Raw genomic sequence first — 13,827 nt, 5'->3', positions numbered from 1 at the left:
TGGCACATAGCACAAATAATCAGTACTGCCCATTATTCTCTGCACCCAGGAGAACTACCATACATTGAATATCTTCATGCTTATACATTAGTATGATCACTATTCATAATTATAAAAATCAAAGGCAAAAAACTTACCACTTTAGAATTTCAGCAATTCATTTTTTGAAAAGTGGCACACACTAGGATGATGTTTATGTGATATCACCCTATTGAGAAGAATATCTGATTTCTAATAATACTAGTGATGTCATTTGGGGCAGGTTACCTACTTTGCATTCCAGTGTCCTTGCTTACAAAAGGGTATTGAGTAGTAGACATGAGCCTACAGGCTTTTGAGAAGATTAAAATATTTAAAACATGTAGGGTTTTTTGAAGACCACCTGATAGTAACAGTAAAGAAACACTAGCTATTACTGAACTTTAGTGATTTAGAAAATATTCCATTATCCCCTGAGTATCCAGGGAATAAGTTGATGAGGAGGCATATGGCTCTTGGCTTAGTCTTCATATAAACAAGCTGAGAAAGAAGAAATAGCACTAAAAGTTAGGAGCTTGATGTGATTAAAGGCACTGAGACTTGAGGGTAGAAGTAAGACCCTCGGTTGTGGAACAGTAAAATAGATAAATCAGGCAGCAGATATTGGATTCAGTGTTTTATATGTGATCTTCTTCTTCTTTGTTTTTTTTTTTTTTTTTTTGGTTTTTCTCTGGTACCGGGAATTCAACTCACAACCTTGCACTTGCCAGGCAGGTGCTGTGCTGCTGAGCTAAATCCCCAGCCCGTATATGTGATCTTCTTATGGGAATTATTGCATTGTACTTTTGATACTGAGCATAAGAAAATGAAAAAGCATAGAAATTTTCTAATTTATTACAAAACTACACCTGAAATATTTTGAGACAGGCACTTTCTACTCAGTTAAATACATACAACGAGATATGTAGTATAACTGAAGAAGAATATATAATAAAGAAGGGCTATACTTTATCTAAATTATCTTCATGAATTATTGCTCTAGTAGGAATAATTTTAAATAAACAGCAAATGGAAAATAATTACAGTTTACAATTTAAAATATACTGGGTAAGTTTAAATAACTGTCTTTTATTTTTCTCTACTTCTCTATATTAAAAGTACATATGAAACTGTCTTTTATTTTTCTCTATTCTTCTCTATATTAAAAGTACACATCCAAAAAAACCAGGTTTTACATTTTTCTCATATTGAATCACTGAATTCTTATTCTTCCAATATAAAATTCTGGAAACTTTGAAATAAATGAAAATTAAAAAGAAAAATTTTTTTATCAAGAAAAGTAAGTATTGTAATTTTTGCTTCAAATTATGTTTTTAAACATTTAAAGCCTATGATAGCAATTTTTAAAAATGGCAGTGTAGGTCAAACAATAACCCATAAACTATTTCTTTATAGCTCAGCAGCAATGAAGAATCTTACAAGGCCAGGCTTACCACTCCCGGCCATAGAGGAAGCTTCTCAGCCTGCATAGCAGAAATGGAGCTGGTGGGGAGGAAGGAGTTAGAGCAATGATTTTTCTTTAAGGAAAAGAAAAAAGGGCGGTAAACCTCCTACAATCTCTTTGCCAACGTGAAAACTAGAAGGTTGAGTCAATAAATGAATACTTGGTAGATGTAAGATCCTTATCTATGGCAATTTTAATAGCATGTTACAAATTGATTTGAGTGTATGAATTTACATCATGGGTCAATGAGTATGGCACAAAGAAACTGTCACATCGATAGGACATATAAGACAGATATTTCATAGGTGAAAATCTCCTCCCCTGTATGAGATAATCCTGCAAAACTTCATGCGGTGATCTCCCTATCACTCTGGATCAGAGGACGGATATACAGTGGAACACGAATGCGCTTGGAGGGCAGCTCTCAGTATCTCGGATGTGTCCCTTCTTCCAGCGAGCTTCATTGCCAGGATCTTTGAAATGATCAGGAGAGGTTGATACCGGGTAAGATCTTTGACTTGTGTGAGTTTGATGTGACAATCAAATCCCTTGTGTTAGCCTGACATGTGTCGACTGTTCTTTTTCATTTAAAGTCAACCGGCCATCTCCAATGAATATATAGCATCATTTGGTCCTTTTTATCTTTTAAATCAATTTTTAAAAATCAGTCCTTGGCTTTCCAAAGCTTGCATTCTGATAAATAAGCATTAGAAAATTAAACAGTCCTGATGGCAACCTTTTAGAGACAAGTGCCCAAACTGTAACCCAACACCCACTCATTTATCACAAAATGTCAACTCTGCAATTAAACCTGAATACTCAGCTGTTAAGTTAGGAAAATCAACTGATAAAGTAACATCTTGTGCTGAAAAACAAATATCCATGTCATAGGTTCGCCACCACTGCTCTATAGCTTGTTTTTATGTATATATAAAATTATTGATGTTGCATACATTACTAAAATGGATACAATAGTTTTCAAGAGACTAGTCCCATTAATTTTATTGATACTATTGATAGAAGTCAATTGAAAAGGCTCTCCAAAAAATAAGTTATAAAGTCTTGCAGAAAAATTTTACTAGTTATATAAATTGAACCATGAATCTATTATTATATATTAAGATCTTAAGAAATAGATGAACTATAAAATAATTATACTTATTCCCAGATAGTTACTTTATTGTTCATGATATATGTTCATATTTATTATTTTTATTATTATTTTAAATCAGGATCGTTGAATACTTTTTATTATTTCTCTAAAAGACATCAGAGTTACCATTTTAGTCTAAAATAACTTACACAGTTCCCTTATAGCTGCAGAAATTGAATTAGATAAATTTTGGTCTAGAATTTTTATTTCTTATAAAACAGAGTGTCTTAGTAGAATGCCCTTCCTTACATCTGCATTTATAGGTGACAGATGTGTGATCTCTAATTATTAGAGTGACACTGGCCTGAAGTGCATCATTATCTTAGATCTGACTACTATAATATAATTAGGAACATATAAATATAATCTTGGAAGAGAAGCCTATAATTATGATTTTAGTTTGGCTGTCACCAATATTGTAAGATGTCAACCTCAAATTTATTTTCCTTTAGTTTTTCTTTTTATCACTACATGTTTGCAGTACATAACAATTACATTCATTATGGGGACCTGGAACATTATTCTGATAGTGAAGGAGGTGCAGTGGTACCACCGTTTATGAAGGTAAGAAGTTTTATGAGTTGGGGGAGATAGCTGGGTTTGTGTTTGTGTGGAGAGGATGGCCGTGGTCCTGCTTGTCACCTGATGCAGAGTTTGTGAAATGAAGCAAAGTTTTGCTACGTGCTGTTTGTGAACCAACTTGTTTGTAAATAGAAGTGTTTGTGAACCAAGGTATTACACAAAATTTCTTTGCAGGTCAGAAAATTTTGCCAGCCTTCTTAAAAAAAGGTTACTTTATGAAGAGTCAATGAATGAAAATATGACATTCAAAACTGTATAATTTTGCATAATTTTGAAAAATTTAGTGAGGAAGGTTTTATGCACCATCATAAAATCATATATAAATATTAACATATTATTTTAGTCATTTAAAAATCCTTATAATATAGGTAGACGTCATAAGTTTGAAAATTTTAAGTACTTACGTATTCAAATATGATACATATCATATAATTTTCTACATATTTGCATCTATAATCAGTGTATACTTTCTACAGAATTCTGCAAACATATAGAAAAACAAAATTTAACTTTTAATTACAGACACCTAATAACAACTATGGATTTGAGCAGACTTCTTTAAATTCTAGTTTCATTATTTGTAAAATCAAATCAGTCCAACCTTTTACCTTGAGCTGTTGAATGTGAGACTATTCAAGATGAACATATAGGGATAAATATAGAGCATAATTTCCTTTGATCAATAAATACTGATGATGCATTACCTACAACCCTCATATGTCTCCTTTGAAAAGCAATAATCAACTTTTGTTTCGCTTCACCGTAGAATGTAGCACAATAATTATAATTTTTATAGATTTTTCTATAAACAATAGCAACATCTTCATTAATCTATTTTATTCATGTTTAATGTACTCAAATCCATGCAGAACAATATTGCAATACTTAAAGGAACAAACTGCGCAATAAACATTTTTAGAAAGACTGATAATATTTTCCTTTGAAATCAAATTGCTGGTTTGTAAACATTCACTTATGTGTATTCAGCATTTGTTCTAGGAGAGAGAGGGAGAGAGAAAGAAGAAGCACTGAAATAGCTTGCTGTTATTATAGAAGCAATTCTGAAATTGTACTTCTGAGGTAGTTGGCTTGTTTTGTTTGCACTGACAGTTTCTGCTACATTGTTTTTGAGGAAAAAGGTATTTTTCTTTGTGAACATACTCCAGTTGCTACTTCATGTTGTTTTTTTTTTTTTTTTCTACCTTGTAGTCAAAATATCTCTGTATTCATTTCAAAATAATATTAACCATTCAAATCAATAAAATCTTCAATGGGAATGTTTTCCCAAAGAGCACAGAGTTTTGTATTATATGCATTTAAATATTCAACATATAAAATAAGACTAGAGAAAATGAGACAAAGGAATAAACTCTAGAAAATTGTTAGAGAAACAATTTTCTTTTATCCTGCATTTTGAATGGGTGCCTCAAGGGGTAAAATTGACGAGGGAACAAGTGATATTTTGTGTACATAAATATATTTACAGTTTTATTTAATACTATGGTTCACACCAGGCATTTGATTATTCATATTGTATGCTACATAATGACATAAATAACTTAATTAATTTTATAACAGATTTCAGACATTACCAACATCACCCATGACTACTTCATTGCATGTCTGCAAAATACAGAGCACTCAACACCTCTCACATCCCTCTGCTTAGACGGATGGTTCTAGTACTCTGCACCTGCTCAGAACCTGGATCCGAGTTTTCAGGCTGTCTAACTCTATCAGTTATAAACTACAACACTCAGGCATGCCGCGGAGTTACCTGGGCATCTGATAATTCATGTGAGGTATTACAAAAAGGCAATAAATAGGGGCCACACGGAAATCAAGGGGCAATGTCAAGTCTAGGATACAAGACTCCTTTTACGTCACATTGTAGAAACTTCCTTCAAAATGACATTAACAGCCAATGAACTTTTTTGAACTCTTTTGAGACATACATAGTTTATGACATTCTGTAGCTAAAGTAAGACTCATTATTTATTACATTTAAAAACACTGTTTTCATGTTTTGGTCCTAATACAAAGGGAAAAGTTTACACATAATTTATTTCTCCAGTAGGAACTGTCCCATGCAAATTAAAAAAAACAAAGGCATTGCTTTTAAAACTAATGTGCAAAGATTATGTAATGAAATAAGATGGTCATCAGACAGACAAATGATATGGATGAGCAGGTTGAACAAACAATATTACTGCCAAGTGGAATTTTACATTTTAGAATATTTGCATATACAGATAATTTTAAATGAGAGTGTAGTTTTGTTTAAAATGCAGTAAGAATAAAGCAGGCATAGCAAAATCTTCATTCATGAATATTCTGTGTAATGGTCTACAAATGCAAAAAGTGTAGTGTATTTGGAATGAAAACATTTCTGTGTTACATAGTCTGAGAAATAGTTAATATATAGAATGTATAGAATGATTAGAATAATGGAAAATTAATTATACTCAATATTTAACAAATCATAGATTAGTGATTCATTTCCTATGATCAAATAATAATAGAACTTAGGTTGGAAAGTGTACTGGTTTAAATAAACGTTCAGTGCATGTAGGATTCCACAGGGCCTTGAAAAGAAGAAAACAAAAAGAAATGAATGACAAATTAATAAAATGAAATGAAAATTTAAATGAAGGTTTAAAATGTTTAACATTTAAATAAAAACACAGACCAACATAGCTGTTCTTTTTATGATTTTCTAAGTCAAAAATGTTATTAAAATATATGAAGAACATTTACATTAATAATGCTTAAAAGTTACCAAATTCCAGTTAAGTAAACTTCACCACAAGGCATGAGATGAAAGAAAGGAAGACTGATTAGAACAACTTTGTTATTCCCTTGGCATTGTATATGAGTACAAAAATGACAATTTTACCCAATTCTTTATGCACTTCTCAAGTAAAACCCTATGAGAAAATTAAGTAATTACCAAGAAAATTTCACATTGATTCCTTGATATTTTTACAAACCACAGTCCCCATCTTAAGCCCAATCAAAAAGTTCCAACAAAATGTTTTTCATTTTGTACAAATTATTATTATAATCTTTAATCACTAAACATTATGGCAAATTCCACTATTTCCATGATATATTTCACCCTTTAAAAAAGCAACTCCATTGTGTAAATATAACATGTATAAGGAGAGTTTTAACCTCTAAGAAATACAGAATACATTGCTCAGGAACATAGAATTTAGAGAGCTAGAAATGAAGGAGCAGTACCAGTAGACAGTAGCTTACATGCTAATATAGTATATAGGCCATAGATCTGTCAGTACAGTAACCTGATGACAATATATTGCACTGGCATCTGTGAGAGGAAGGTGAGACAAGAAGGGTAAGATTTTAGCAGCAGTTATGGATGCTGGTCAGAGCAATGAAGATTTCATCCTGTGGATCTTACTCAGTTATTCAGTGTGTGTGTGTTTGAGAGAGGGAGACAGAGAACAGGATATAAGCTGTGTATTCGCGCACACCTTTTGTGTGTATCACCTACAAGGACTAACACAAAACTAAACCCAGTGTGAAGAAGCCGCGGGGCAACGGGAAGGACTGACAGGCAACTCTTCCTGACAACATGATTTTCCCTGTCCAGGCACCGGTTGCAGGTCTGTGAGCAGCTGACCTGTTAGTCGGGTCCTCCTTAAACTCTTCTCCAGGCACACATCCCGTCTCTCCCTCTGGTTTCCCTTCATTTCCTCTTCCTGCTTACTGTCTTCAATGTCTTTATTAACATGGACAGTTCTCTTGATTATTTCTTTGATTTCTAATTGATTCTCTGCCTTCACTCACCTATACTATGAGGCTTATGGAAAGAGGAAACCCCCGTGTTTGTCATTCACTACTGTGTCCATGCTTGGAATACTTCCTTTTTAATGGCTGTAAGTGAGCAAAGATGATATCTGTGATAAAAAAAGAACCTCGGTGCTACAACTGTACATTATACACAGAGCAAGACTGTGCATGTGCCAAGCAAACGTTCTCTAAAAAAACAGAACAAAACAGTACAGTCTCTATGGCCACCAAGAGAGACCTAAACATGAAGGAGATGTCTTGGGAAACGAATGAATGTGAAAACTGGGATGGAGTATGTTATATTTTAGGGATTTTAGAAAAAATGGAGTTCTGATTTCCTCTGTAATCCAAGACCCCTAATACTCCTACCTTCTATAAAATTCTAACCCAGACCCATCTTTTAATATTCTATAAAAGATCTGGCAAGTGAAGGGGAAAATACCAAATAGGTTGAATATGTTCGAGACAAAACGTCATTAAAATATATAACACTACCATTTCTCTTTCCATAACAGTTCATGCTGTCCTAGCACTTGCTATGTAACAAGGACAAAATGATCTCTGCTTTTCTGTGTAATATTTAGCTGGTAGAACACAAGAGGACGGCAGGCATATCTTAAAGCTTAGTTAATGAGAATCATGGCTTTCCCTGATTACTTCATGAAGACAACAATAATGTGAAAACTTGACTTCCTTTTTATTAGTTATCCCAAGGACTTTATACATTGAGAGAATCATCTATAAATGCATATTCTTGAGCTATGAACATAATAAAGCATTCAATATAATGTCATGTAAAAGCAGCACTCTCTAAAACTTAACATTATAAATGATTCTATTTTAAAAGAAAAGTGTCAAATGTTTTTGCTTCTGCAAAATTTCCCAGTTATTTCATTTTGTATGAGAGTCTCAGAGAGAAATTAAATAAAACTTACATAAACATAATTTATATTCGTAATTGCAATGAAGGGCTTGCTTTTCCAATAGTATATTTCCAAACTGAAATTAATTTTTATTAATTTGAAAGGCTTGTGTGTTCATTGTAAAATGTGACTAAAAGAGATAAGCAGAAATGAGGAAATAAAATGCCACATTCTTCCTAAGCAGAGATCATCAGAGAGCATAGTAATCTTTGTGTATAAATATTCCCATATGTATTTTTTATCAAAATAAACCAACATAGTGCATTGCTCTTTTTACATTACTGTACTTGCTGTCTTCTTGTAGCAATGCTTTTAAATGTTAATGTTAATAAGTTTTTATATGATCTAATAACAATTCTTATTAAAATTTCCTCAGAAGTCTTTCCAATACATTTTACTACTGAACTGCCCAAGCCATGTCTTGGTCTTAGACTACAAAAATTGTCTGTATGTATCGTCCTTTAAATATTTTACTTTTTAATAGATATTTCCCTTTAAGGGGAAAACTTCTAAGAATTCAGAAAAATAGAGACACAGGTACCGTGAATACTTACACAGCCCTCATCTAGGTCCAAAAAGACCAGCTGATCTCGGGCAAGTTTTCCTGTTGTTCTGTCTGTGCTTTCACTCCGTGTGTGTGTTCGTATGCACAATGTGCATATGCATTAATTTGTCACTGGGCCTCTTCATCTGCTAATCAAGAAAGTCTGTCAACACTTAACAGCATTTTCTCTTTGAGGGCACTGTGCTCTCTCCAAAAGATCCCCAGCACATTACTTATGGATCCCATTGTCTCCTGCTTCCTGCAGACAAAAACTAAACCTGCAAGCTTGGCTTCAGGTTAGACCTTTATGCCTACTGCTTCGGACTGCTGCAGTTGTAGAGCTTAGTTACTGAATGAAAGTATTGGGTATTTTGCAGTATTGTCTTCAGAATATAGTACAATATAAAAACGTACGCAGAGAAATGGGCTGCAAATCACTTTATTTAGTTCCTTATATTTTGTGATTCTGGGAATTTATGCCAGGCCCTGTGAATGACAGGCAAGTACTGTACCACTGAGCTGCATCCTTAGCCCTTCCAAATTACATACAAATTTTTATTATAGATATATTCATATATTTATATATATTTGTATTATACATTACATATTATATAAATATATTTATATGTGTATTTATATCTTGAGACAGGGTCTTGTTAAGTTACACAGGCTGGACTGGAACTTGGTTTTTTGTTTTTTTGGTTTTTTGGTTTTTTTTTTGGTTTTTCTCTGGTACTGGGAACCGAACTCAAGACCTTGTGCTTGCCAGGCAGGCGCTTTTGCCACTGAGCTAAATCCCCAGCCCCATGGACTGGAACTTGGGATCTTCCTGTATCAGCCTCCCAAGTTGCTGGGATACTGGCCTGTGTCACCATGTTCAGCTTCTGAATCCTTTTTTAAAAATCTTTCTCTGTGTTTTAATGCTGTGGCTGTATCAATTGTGGTTGTATCCACTGGGTTAATCGATTTTATGGTTTTATTAATTGTGGTTTTATAAATTTTATATCTAGTTATGTATAACTATTTCAAGTGATTTTTACCTTTTAGTTTTCTTTTTTATTTCAAAATTCTATTAAAAGATGTACCTAAAGAAGTCACACTTGTTCTCATTCTGTGCAATTTGATACTGCTACCTTCCCTCCTTTACCATAAACATTTTCATCATTGATTTTGTGCTTTCCATATATATGTATGTATATATACATACATACTTGTGCATATGTATTTGTGTATATATGAAGTGAATATTACATTATTACTTCATTAATCAATAATCTAAAGATTTCTACAAATCAGAATACTGATGTTTCCTATTCTTTATTAGCTATTTCCCTGTACTTTTTGAGTAAGCTACTATCAAACAGCAGACATTAATGGGCATTTGTACTGTTTTTCATCTTAAGGTATTAGAAAAAATGTTCATGAGAGGAAAACTTAAAAGCATGTATTTTGGGAAATATGAGAATATATGTCAAGTGCTGATTTTTAGACATAGTATTGGTAGTGAGGACAAAACATGAATAATTTTGACAGGTTTTTTTAAAGTTTTATTTTAGAGGTAATGTGACACTTGATAATGCTCTTTCTTTAGAGAAAAGAAGTAAGTGAGATGGAAAGTACTTTCATTTGCTAGTTATACTTTTTATTATACATTTTCTCTACAGTAATTCAGCTTCATAAATTTAAAATTCTAATTATCACCTTAAAATATGACTTCACAATAGAGTATTTCCTGGTGTTTTTACTTTATGGAACATAAGGTTAATGCTATATACATGTGGCTCACTTTTAGAAAATGTTCTAATGTAATATTCTGAAAATGCTTATTTCTTTGCCAGTTGGCATGAAGCCATTTATGCAGCTTTCTTTCTCCTTTAGCTCTCTGTGGATATTTTTAAATTATAAACTTATTATAAATCTTTATTTTGAAACATTATTAATCTAGACATTTCAATATTTTGTTCCTTTTAAAAATCAGTTCTTTAACTGGCAAAAGATAAACTAAGTATTCTCAAGTACCAAGGGATGAATCAACTGGTTGAAAAACCTTTCTACGAACAAGAGATATTAAGAGGGCTAATTCTCTTGACAAATGTCCCCTTTTGTATTTCTATATGAAATTCAGATAATGTTGTCAAAGCAAATGCCAGATCAAACAGGAAAAATGAAGTGATTTAATTAATTAAGCTTGATAAGCCAGTGAAAAAAGGATAGACGATGACATAACAGAGAAGCCGTGAGCTAGTGTAGTGTAAAAAAGAAAATACCTTCACACATTTATTATGGCAAAAGTTTTACCATTACCATTATTGCTTTAGAATATGTATAGTTTCATACTCGTTACCTGTTGAAAATTAATGTTTGAGTTAAATTTAGATGTTGCTTTTAAAAGAGATTATTTTAAAATTATTTTATACAAAATTTTTAAAAATTGTACCATAAATATACCCAGTTAATACTTGTTTAAATCTGGCTTACTCACATTAAAATTTTAAAAATCATTTAAAACATTATATTGATGTAAGATTTAATTTCCAGTATATTTGCATCATATACACACAGAAACCAATAGATTCATGACAAATACCAACTTGCATAATAACAGCAGTACAACTAATAAATGTAGGCTGATTTCTACCTATATCAATATTTGTGTGTCTTTGTACTTATGTATGTATTTATAAACTGTGATTTCACATATGTTCTTATACATTATATGTAACATATACAACACATTAATAATTAATATCATACTATATAATAATATATACAAAAATGTTATGCTGCTATGTGTATGAATGATAAATTTGCTTTTGGGGATATTCTTGATTAAAGGCTGCATAGAAACACTTTTGATAGAAGTGAATCAAAATAAAATATAAATCCACAAATGTTTACTTAAATAAGCACTTGGGTGTTAAGGTTTGTATCTAGATGTCCCCTCAAAGCCTCATGGCTCATAGGTTGGGGTTCTTGGAGCCAGCTGGATATAGATGAATGATGCTGGGATTAAGGGTATATGGTACTAAATTAGCTCACTGATTGGAATTAGCATAGTTCTGGGTGGCACCACTCAAAAGGCTGATAGCCAAGGTGGGATAAAGGGGACAGGCAGGATGACTGCTTACTGCTTGCTGCCTTCTGCCTGTCATACCATTGACTGTTTCTCCTCTGTGATGCCCCTTTGCCGGGGCACCCTGCCTTGGGGCCAGCTGACTATGGACTGAAACCTCTGCAAACTGTGAGCTGAAATAAACCTCGCCTCCTTTACCTTTGGGCATTTGTATGTTGTCTCAGCAGTGAGAGAAGTAGAACACTGAGTTAAGTCTTAGCGATTCATTTCCTACACATTATGATAATTATCTATAACTGCATGATGCATTATAAATAGACATTATGAGATGCTTAAATTCATGCTTTGTGGTTTCTTCCCACTGGTAGCAAAATTTTTTTTAGAAGGACCACCCTGCTAGGCAATGTCAATTACCATACTGGAAACATGAAAAAACTTCTACAGCTATTAAAGAAAGGTAGTATTTCTTAGTTAATTTTAGATTTCCTATAGAAGTGGCAGTCTATGATTTGGGAGTCAACTGAGAAATTATTTCTCTTCAACACTTTATTGTATCCTACTTTATCAACACCATCACTCACATAATTTCATCACTGATGATATCAACAGTTACTAGTTTAAGCTATATAACAATATTTTTGTATATGTGTTCTTCATAAAGATGTACTACTCATTTTATTTTCCACAGAAAAATCTTAACTATATATACTTATCAAGTGAAATATAATGTCTCAACATGGGCATACTGTGTGGCATGATTAAATCAAGCTAATGAACATATCTCTCAGTTCATCTCACCCATCTTTCTTTTTTTGTACTGAGACTTTTGAAATTCACTCTTTTCATTATTGAAATGTATTTTAAAATGTACATTATTGTTGACGATAGTCCTTTTGATGCACAAAAGAAATAAAACTTACTCCTCTTTAATTGCAACTCTGTGTACTTTAACAAGAAAAACCTCCGGGTCTTCTTACTGTGTCCTTTTGTTTACTTTAATGGATACTTTACAACTATAAGAAATTTTATAGTTGATGCTTAGCTTTATTATTTTACTATAAAGATCTCAACCACAACTATTTCTAACAAAAGGATTTCCAGTTAATTGGTACTAATATGATTTAAAAAAGAAAAAGACATGGTTCCTGGAATCAAACCACCCAGGATACTGTATGACTATATAAATTCGATTTTGCCTGCTTCTGCAGAGAGAAAAGAGAGCGAAATGAATGCCAACAAAATAAATAAAAACCTGGAAAAGTAAATGTAATTTTTATAGTGTGCTTGATTTGGGCCAGCATTCCTTGCAGTGCTAAGGGCTGGTGAGTAGGTGGTGGCAGTTCTGGGTGTCCTGCCCCTCCAGGTGGGCTGGGCTCCTCTCCGCATCTCTTCCTGCCCTGTGTCTGCTCTGAGCGTTAGCAGCACAGAGCAGCCTTTTCACACCATAGGGCTCTAAATAAAGCAGACTATTCTTATCTAGGGCTGCACCAAAGAGAAAGGAATTTGCTCTTGACAAGAGGTCTGGAGGGTTTTTCAGGGGATATACTATCAAGGCATTTAACATTACAGATGGTTTTTACTTTGTGCCCTTCAAATTGCAGATATGAACCTCCGATCTACCCAGATCACACAGTTTAAAATTTCTGGTCACTCCATGTTCTCACAATTATCATTTTCCTGTGCTATGGTTTTACATTGTGCTCAGCACTTTCTATTTCATTACTTGACAAATTATATAATTTGCTATTTAACTAATCATATAATTTATTCATTTATTATGCATATTGTTTATTATAAGTATGCCCTCACCAACTGCAAGCTCCATGTGGGAATATTTGTTGTTCCATTAAAGAATACATCCCTAGTACTTAGAAAATAGGCTGGCTCCTGGGGGAAACTTCAAAATATTTGTTGAATTAATGCATGGATAGACTTTCAAAAGAGATCCCTTTAGAACAGCACTGCTGTATAAGCTGAGACTCTTGCATGTAAATAAGGACCTGTGGTAGGTGATCATGTTTTCAGCTAGTATTTTCAACTGAAGTTATCGTTAATGTAATATGAAAAATTATAGCCAATGAACAAAATCTTGAATATTCAACTAAGTTTATAACTTTGACTTTTTAATTTTTAAAACTAAACAGAAATACTAGAAGTGAGTGAATATCAATATAATGAACATAAATATAAATAAAGCACCCAGGAGGAAGACATGTTTTCTAGTCACTGCTGGGGCACATTCCTATAGGCTCT

General features: G+C 33.0%; 1 protein-coding gene across 3 annotated transcripts in view; it reads right to left on the bottom strand.

Annotated features, from left to right (window-relative positions):
* The window catches only part of Ccser1 (coiled-coil serine-rich protein 1), a 1,107,714-nt gene that overhangs the window by 527,254 nt on the left and 566,633 nt on the right, over positions 1 to 13,827 (bottom strand). Inside the window, exon 10 of one of the 3 annotated variants that reach the window (XM_005374257.2) lies at positions 1,654 to 5,803. The exons of the other annotated variants lie outside the window; for them this stretch is intronic. Within the exon in view, the coding sequence (XP_005374314.1) occupies positions 5,744 to 5,803 (60 nt within the window). The 3' untranslated portion in view covers positions 1,654 to 5,743. Of the gene's footprint in view, positions 1 to 1,653; positions 5,804 to 13,827 lie in introns of those variants that run through there. 3 annotated transcript variants of the gene reach the window in all.

The sequence above is a fragment of the Chinchilla lanigera genome, unplaced genomic scaffold (assembly GCF_000276665.1).
Source record: "Chinchilla lanigera isolate Chin_1 unplaced genomic scaffold, ChiLan1.0 scaffold00004, whole genome shotgun sequence".
NCBI classification, from domain to species: Eukaryota; Metazoa; Chordata; class Mammalia; order Rodentia; family Chinchillidae; genus Chinchilla; species Chinchilla lanigera.
This window is presented reverse-complemented; position numbering and strand designations above follow the sequence as displayed.